This window comes from Strongylocentrotus purpuratus, unplaced genomic scaffold (assembly GCF_000002235.5).
Source record: "Strongylocentrotus purpuratus isolate Spur 01 unplaced genomic scaffold, Spur_5.0 spur5_scaffold_14, whole genome shotgun sequence".
Lineage (NCBI taxonomy): Eukaryota > Metazoa > Echinodermata > Echinoidea > Camarodonta > Strongylocentrotidae > Strongylocentrotus > Strongylocentrotus purpuratus.
The window spans coordinates 2,891,886-2,901,044 of NW_022145599.1; the positions used below are offsets into that span (position 1 = coordinate 2,891,886).

Genomic DNA, 9,159 nt, shown 5'->3' on the forward strand with positions numbered 1-9,159 from the left:
GGCACTTAATTGTCAAAGTAAAAGAGGTACCTCTCAGACTTAAAAATAGGGCAATTATCAGAGGTGAAGGGGCACTTATCAAAAGTGAAAATGGAAACATTTTGAAGGAATTGGGTATGTGTCAAAATAAAGGGACACTTATCAGAGGTGAAAAGGAGAAAGGGCACTTAATGAATTATTAGGGGCACTTGTCAAAGTAAAAAGGGGCACTTTTCTTTTATTAAAAAAAAAAGGCGCTGTGCCCTTTGGGGAAACGTAGGCTTACGTGCGCTTACGTACGTACCGGTAAGCGATCGTCATTGGTCTCCGTGTGTAAACATTCCGTTTCCGGTGTTGGTACGTAAATTTGTTTAAGATCACGGTAAATGTCGGTATAAGGGACTGTAAAAACTACAACAATATATGCATATGTATCTTTTAATGTTTAAGATAAGCCAGAAATAACTATAAATGCCATACTTTCAAAGATACGGGATGTAGATCGACTCGTTCTGGCTTTCATTTTCGTCCACAGTCCCACTAATTGAAAATATCGTTGTAGTGTTGGGATAAAAACTGGGCGGTTGATTGTTATTCCCACACAGACACATAGCTGCATTACTATCCTGGCTGTGTATTAAAACCTGTTGTATTGATTCTCAACATTTCGAACACCACTGTACAAAACTCAACTGATTTCACTCAAGATCGGTGCTTTAGACTTAGTGACAATTGATGACACCTAGATCTAAAGTTAGACCTAGATGATATTGATAGATCTAAGTCTAGTCTAGACTTAGACCTAGGTCTAGTCTTAGACATAGATCTAGATCTAGATCTAGTAAAAATGCAATTTGTTCAACTCACCGATGTTAGAACATGTAGAAAGAATACCGTAATTTAAAAATTAAAATCGTGAGTCTATCGTCAAACTTGCCTAGTCTACAGCCACATCGGCATCATTGTGTGTTATTTTTGTATTGACTATTCATGTGAGCAATTGCTGCCTATTAGCACGTAGTGCAGCGCTAGAGGTCAATACGCATTAGCATGGACTCTAGACCGAAAACTTCAGTCTCTCTAATCGTCGGTTGTTCCACTGAGACTACGTCTGGCTCCACTAGACCTCCGATTATAGAGACTGAAGTCTGGGGACCTCTTTCTGTGAGGCACTGTACGGAACAAATGGTTCGGTTCGACCGGACCGCGATGAATGAGATATGCAACGAGATTTTCACTCTTTACATCCTCATAACTGCTGCAATTACAACACAAATTAAAAATAACATATATATAGCTTATTTGACTTACGATAGCTTGCTCATTTAGATCCTAAATTAATGATTAATCCGAGAAAGTCTCGTCGTCAACATTATCCGTCTTGGTTTTAGTTGATGAATATTCATTTTTTCTTTTCGAGCGTCCAATAGCTACCGTAGCTACGTACGAGTCGGCCCAGCTTGACCAACGAACTCCCACGAAACGAGTGCTCTGATTGGCCATTTGGCTATGTTTTGGTAGGTGGACCCGGAAATATATCGGCCGCCGGGTAATATTTCGAATGCATGAACGTACTGCTTCACGGATCTGAGATACAAATTGGATAATTCATATAAGTAAGTCCGTAAATTATGTATTTAATATTAAGTTATCAAATTTTGATAACTGTAATTAGGACAAATGACATACCGACCTAATTTACATCTGATTTAGAAATCAGAAAATTAGATCTAAATAAAGAAAATCGGGGAGAAAATGTTTTGACAGAAAAAGCTGCCATTGTTGGCTATAGCTACCCCCACGGTACGAGATCTCTGGGTTGCCATCTGTATTGGGGAATGACAACAAATGTCAGTTTTATTAAAGAAATGACCCAAATCAGATGGTTATTGCTGTCTACATGGACTCTTGCTCTGCTGGAGACTGGTGTGGTTATTCCTGTACGGTTACGATATGGGTTAGACTGACTTCATGCATTGTAGGAGTGTGGTTAGTGTGAATGGCGTATCTTGATCTGGTGATACGGAGAATTCTGGTTGTGGTTCTGGATTTTACTCCCGACAAAGCGGGATCCCGCATCGCGTCAGAGGGCTGACCTGGAGGTTGACCTGGTGGAATTATTTCCGTTTGGTGTTGTTTGTGAAAAAAATCGCAGAGCCTTTTCTTGAAAATATCTACATGTATGTTAGGGGCGTCTAGGATGTAATTAGGCAGGTCGTTCCAATATTTAACAGTCCATGGGAAAAAGCTATTTGTGTAAATTGTTGAATTGGTTCTAGGTCTCTGGAAGGATGATGGGTGATGGGTGAATTGAGTGAAGCGTTTTTTTTACCATAACACTTTTACAGACTTTGCTTGTTGGCTTTGATAAGGCCTAAAAAAAGAGTTGTGGTTGGTATTGACCTTTACTCTTGAGTGCCAAAACATACAACATAATGTGGACTATCATCAAATCATCATGATCATTAGGTTGAAACATATACCATTTTGGTACATGACTTTAATACTAAAATGGAAAGAAATTTTGTAAACTTACTTTGAAAGCCCTTTTTAGCTCCCCACCCCCCACCCCCCCCCTCCTTTTTGAGAGACGACTGCACTGCTTGGTTCCCTCCTAGCTCCTCCTGATATATCGATAAAATAAAAAAGCGTGTATTACGGACACTCTACCAGTGACGTCATTTAAAGCTATTGCGCAATATTCAATGGGTGGTATAACTGACATCTCCCTGGTTGTCCTGTTAGCATGCGCAGACAGCCTGCCGCTGATCTGTGTTAACAGCCAATCTTTATGGGGTTTAAAAAAAAAAAAAATTGTACAAGATCCTACATTAAGATATGTGTGAAAATGCAGAGAAAACCCTTACAAATCTCTAGAAAGAAATTGAGGCTGCCTGGTAAAGCTATGATGTATCGGTATATATTGCTCATTATTCATTTATGATCTAATCTAAACAACACTTGTGTGACATGTGATATGGGAGTTGATTTTTTTTTCTTCTTTCCATTCTGTTGTAGATTATTCTTCTGCCTTCAATTTGTGAACGATTCAACATCATGATCCCTGGCGTGCAGCTCCCTTCCATTTCAGTCCTTTCAACCCTCTTCTTTCTCCTTCTAACCTTTGACCTTTCTTTGGCTGACCAATGGCGTCCAAGTAGCTTTGTAGCTGCTTGTGGTAATGTTGAGCCTCCATCCTGGCTCTGTGATCCAGAAAACTTACTCGATTATGCAGGTTGGTATCCATAAATGTAGAGATGGTCATTACAAAATATAAAACTAGATATCCTATTAAAAACAATAAAGAAACAAGTCTGGTCCTGGATCCATACGTGTGTATGCAACAAGACATAGTAAAGATAGGAAATATGGGCTCGGGTTTTCAATAGGCCAGTTTACTACTTTTTCCCCTTCTGCCACGACCTTTTGACCCGTTGTGTTATTGAGAAGACTAATAATGATTAATTAGATGTATGTATGTATGGATGGAATGCTTCATTCATATGTGACTTGTTACCATAAATTTGTTGCAAGGGTTGTTTTGAGCCATGTTTATGTAAGAAATGTACCTTAATTTATGATAATCAGTTACCTTAGTAATTGAATCATGTTGGATCTAAAAGTGATTATATTCTTGTGTATAGTACAAACGGCAGGAGAATTTCTGGAGATACTACCGACTACAAATAGATTATGTGTGATAATATTGATGTTATGAATATGAGGATAACTTCTATAGAGATTTCATTGCTGAAGGTGCATTTCTATTGCTCACATCATGAATCACATATGAAATACTGAATTACATATGAACTTAGAATGTTTGACCCCTTTTTGTTCTTTCTTCTTTTAAGATGGACATGTTATAGATCAACTAGCATCCATCAACACTAACAACTCAGTTGGAGAGATTTACCTGGACTATGTTTACTATTATGGCTATGTGATAGCAGCCTCTGTAGTAGAATCAGTGGTCGAAGACTTGGAGTAAGTAGGATCAAACATCTATCACACATGCTCAGTGTGGATTATCTATTTACATGAAAACTGAAAGGGCTGCCTGCTTTTAAGATTTATCCTTGATTCTAAGCTAAGATCAAGCTCAGCTCAAAATCAAGTTTAACAAAGGAGAATAGTCTGAGGTCCAAGTTTTTCTTTGTTAAACATGATCTTAGCCCTTGGTCAGGTTAAACTGAAAGAACAGAATATGGATCGAAGACTGGAAATGTGTGTATTTAATGTGTTTTCTCCCATTTAATGAATGAGAAGAAAGGGAAATGTGACTTTCTAAAAATACAAAATGGCATGCACTTTGTTAAACATTGTGAATATTCCCATATTTTTTTTTACTAATCTTCAGTTCTTATGAAGATCGTGTTATACTCATTGACTATGTTGTATTTCAATATTGGAAGCATATGCGATCCTACAATATTCAGTGATCGTTGTCGCGGTTGAAATCAAGTCTAAACTTATGAAATTGTAAATAATAAGCTCTTTATTTTGTATAGCTCCCTCTCAAGGTCAAGATATTAATTAGGCTATAAAACAATCTTTCTTGAGTAAAATCGATCAATTAGCTATTCCCGTTTGGATCTTATATCACAACTACATATTCTGAGATTTTCATGGTCGCAGCTACCATTGTAAGGCCCTAGGCGCTGTTTGAAATTCATCCAAATTTACTGGGAGCCCCGGTGAATTTTTATATTCTATTTTGCTCGAAAGCAGAAGTGTTTTAGGGGCCAAGTTTTCTAGTGCTTATAAAACATCCACAAGGGCATCCAAATATACCCAAATTGTAAAGAATCATTATCCACCAAATTTCCAAAAACTTTGTATTACCTTTAAGATAAGATGAGGCGTGAATATTTGTACATGTTATATTCCCTAAATAGAATATATGCAAAGGTTTTGATATGATATGTTGAGTCCTCATTTCATACATGTGTTTACAAATCGCAAGGATACAATGAATGTTGTGTTGATGAAGATCAATCTTCTCTTATTGTCCAATGTCATCGTGAACAGTGACCCTTCATCGAGTGAAACTCTGTTTGGGAAAGCCGTGCAGAATAGCTGGTTTGGTGGAAGAGTCTGTGATAATTCAACGATGATTTTGGCTTCTCTTAACACATCCAGAGTAAGTAAATAAACATGTGTGCTTGGGAGATTGTAATGGAACCCTTCATTAGCCAAGGAAGTAAACAAACTCTACAATGAATTGTTATAATGTTATCTTGTGATGAATTTGAAAAGGAAGTCCATCCTGACATCAGGATTTTATTATATTTACCCCCCCCCCAAAAAAAAAAGAGTATCCTGTACAGATTATCATAGAGTTCCCAATTTGTTTAGTGATGTTTACGTCAGGATAATTTTATTGTTGGCTTGATATGGAGAGGACCTAAAGCGGTCGGTCCTCTGGTTGCTTACTAACAAGCAATTATGCTTTCTTAGCAGTCAGGTAAAATAACCACCATTACATACATATTATATGCCCAGTGAGTACACAGTAGTTTACAAGCTTACGGTATTGATTATTGATTCTGTAGCATCAAACATTAATTATTTTGTTGAATGCTGTAAATATTGGGTATTATATACAGAGTGAACTTGTGGGAATTATGCAGTATGGTTATCAAATAATGAGTGATGAGAGAAATGCCACATATCCAACCACAATTGAATGTAAATAATATATTGAAACTGTCATTCACGATACGTCACTAACCAATGAATCTTATCCTCTCTTCATCGGTAGGTCTGGGTGATCCCAGGTGACTGCATAGAGACCAGGTTACGAACCCACCACCGAGATGTGTGTACCAAGATCCGTATCAATGCATCCAATGTGACTGATGGAGTGATAGAGTGTATCAACGAAGTGGATGATATGCTGACTGAGGCACTCAAACCATACGCCAATGCACCATGGGGTTATGCAGGCATGGTCGTCATCTTGACCATGCTGATCTTTCATTATTGGATCAAATATTGAAGATTGTGCTCTATATTACCCTGTCCCCAAAGGATTGCACGTATGTGTGCATGTTTGTGTGTGTGTGTGTGTGCGCGTTTGTGCAGAGATATAATTAACCAGATCTGAGTAACTATAAGCAGGAAACGGGAGAAGCATCATCCACACTATATCACTCATCATCAAATACAAAAGAAATTAGGATATTCTAGTTGAAATAATGGTACATATAAGTAAATTTTTCTTTGAAAATTCAGCTGTGTAGTACAAGTTTCATTATTAGTACCCAGAGTGAAGTTAGGCTGCCTAACTTCAGCTTAATATGATACTCAAGGCATTCAAGGAATTTCTCCCAATAAGGCGCCATTGCTAGACCTGGGTGAAGAGGGGTTAATTTAGATTAATATCTTGCCAATGTACCATACTTTTGCAATATAGATTTAGTTCCAGATAAGTCAGTTGTAGTCTGGCAGGCGAAATTTCTGCTGGGCCATGACACCCCACACAATAACGAACAAGGTTGTTTTAAATTTGAGTAATGAAAAAATTAGTTTTTAAAAAAATTCTCAAAAAAGTATATAATGCTAAAGTCTTCATGTCATGTCAAAGCCATCACACACCTTATTATAAAAACCGAAGACAACTTATTTTTAAAGAAACTGCAGTAAGAATTCAATTCAGAAGTCAGGCAATTTCTTTCAAAGTCTAGTTGTATAGAGTTTGTGAAGTATGTGATAGCTTCTACCTGGTGATAGTTAAACATTATGGTTGAAAGCCATCAGAGATGCATGGTTAATTAGTTAAGGAGGAACATTGTGTGAAACATTATATGCATGATGATTTAAACCTAGAAGCCTACAAGAATGGAGTTGAATATTGCAAAAGATACTGGTTTATCTGTCTAAATTATGTGATGTTTTAAATGTGCCTGAAAAGCCTGTATTACTGTTCCGAGGCGAACACTTTTTCCAAATTAAAGATGCAATAAATGCTGCCAAAGGGAGTCTTATTTAAATTGTGTATTCTAACAAGTGAGCAAGTTTTTGATAATAAAGTTCAAAATTAATTGGTGTGAGCATACATATTGTGTGCTGGTGAAAGAATATATTACTTTATCAATGTGTGTGTGCATGTCTTCATTTTGTTTGCATATTTTCTTCAAAGTCACTAGGACCTTGCATATTTTTCTGACGAAAGTCACTTATTTCTTTATCAATCTAAAAGAGGCTTAACAAAGTTTGGAATGGGAAGATAAATATAAGTGCTGTCTTTTCTTCGTACATATGTGTTTATTTCAAAGTTATTCATTGAGTATTCTGTAACACCGGTAATACCGATGTACCGGTATTATAAAGAGGAGGGATATATACAATCATGGAAGTTTAGTATTGATGTCATGACTTTCTCAGATGTACTGCAAATTTGATATTTCTTTTCTATTCAATATTGGTGAAACATTTTTGTATAGTTTTTCCTTCATTTGCTCAAATCGTTTCTATCCATATAGAGATAAATCAAAACTGGCATGAAATTTGCTGTAATTCTCAAGAAAAACAAAGACACCAATACATGTATCTCACTCAGTGCTGCATAAGAGCACTGCATCATGTCATTAACCATAATGAATAGGACCTTAGTTATAAGATTTTTGTTTGCGTGTATTGGTAGTGCCGATGCTCTAATTACTTTGAAATGAAATCAACTCTTTTGTGCATTCCATATTAATGTCATCCATTTCGGAGTAGATTTGAATGGTGGTGTAAATATTTGATTGAGTTTCATAAACCACCACTTATGAAGGAAGTGGAACTGATTTTGTGATAACCTTGAAATTTCTTCTACTCTGCAAATACCACACACTTGACAATTTTGTACCATTTGTTTAGACAAAAAATAGCTAAAATAAACTGAAACAGTATTGTGAAGTTTGCTCCCATGTAAGTCAATTTGTGTTATTCAGAGAGCTTTATTCAGAGAGCTTTAGTTGTAGATGCTTTATATTATACCCAGATATGTCACTCCCAATAACCCACTGTTTCACATGCTATTAAGTTAGCTGAGCTACTTAAGAGGAGTTAATTTTTATAAAATAATTAAATTAAATACAATTTGGTAAATGATTAGGCATGAAATAATTTGAACCTACCTTTCATTACATTTAAATTTATTGATGATGTCATAGTAAATCGGATAAAAAGTATAGTAAGCAAGGAGACTAATCCTTTTATAATTTAGTTTCTGAATTTAAAGTAATCAAGATTCAGGAATGCATGTATATATGATTGAACTGTTTAAGAATTATTTTATACCTGTGATAATTGAATGCAATACAGAATATATTATATGGATTTATATTTTTCATGTGTACACGAATTGGTGCTTGATTTTGAATAAATCATGAAAAGTAAGAAGTGTCTTCTTGTATATTCTTTTAAGAGATCACAAGTTCATGAAGGCTCCATATCATTTTGTTTGGAGCCAGGAGGGCATTAATTCTGTGTTACAGTATGAGTTGACACCCTTCTGACACCAAACAGATGATCTGCAGACAGCCAGAAAGGAATGATTTGTAGTTTCTGCCTCTCTGCAGATAAAACGATGATTCTCTACTCCAAGAATACATGTACCTGTAGATAGCAGCTCTTGTGGTTTTTCTACTCTGCTTGTCTTCCTCCCCCAAGATGGATTTTTAAAATTAACAAATTTAAATTAATTGTAAACTGTTGCACGTATTAGTATTTTTCCCATGTGAATTGAGGCAGAGATTCCCCTGAATCAAACGTAAATTCACCCATTGGCTACTGGAACCGGGGCCCCTATTTCATAATTGTTTTTATCAATAACAAGTGTCCCATTTGTATAAACAATGTATTCACAGCCAATCAAATGCAACAATTTCAGTAGTTTATAAGCAGTCGATGGAACTTTAAAAATGAAATGAAATGGTGCTCAGGTAGACCCTGCACTGAGCCTATGAAAATGAATGCATTTAGTGCTCAGTGGCTTAATGTTCAAGTAATATGATAGCAAAAACTCTACATGGCATTGAGATCTTCTTTAGCAGTACACATCGTTTTTCAGATCAAACATAACTCCTTTGAAATGAATGTATTTAATCATGCTTTTAGACATTTAAGATAAAGAATGAACTAGGATGTAATCACAGGGAATACATGTAGGACTTGAGACGAATAACAGTA

General features: G+C 36.1%; 1 protein-coding gene across 1 annotated transcript; it reads left to right on the forward strand.

The window, feature by feature from the left end:
- The first annotated feature begins 282 nt into the window (after positions 1–282).
- On the forward strand, positions 283–8,367 carry LOC763396. The gene is made up of 5 exons (XM_001199349.4): positions 283–336; positions 2,998–3,214; positions 3,834–3,966; positions 5,011–5,122; positions 5,744–8,367. Exons 2-5 carry the CDS (start codon positions 3,037–3,039, stop codon positions 5,978–5,980), a joined length of 660 nt encoding a protein of 219 aa, XP_001199349.1. The 5' UTR covers positions 283–336; positions 2,998–3,036; the 3' UTR covers positions 5,981–8,367.
- The last annotated feature ends 792 nt before the right edge of the window (positions 8,368–9,159 follow it).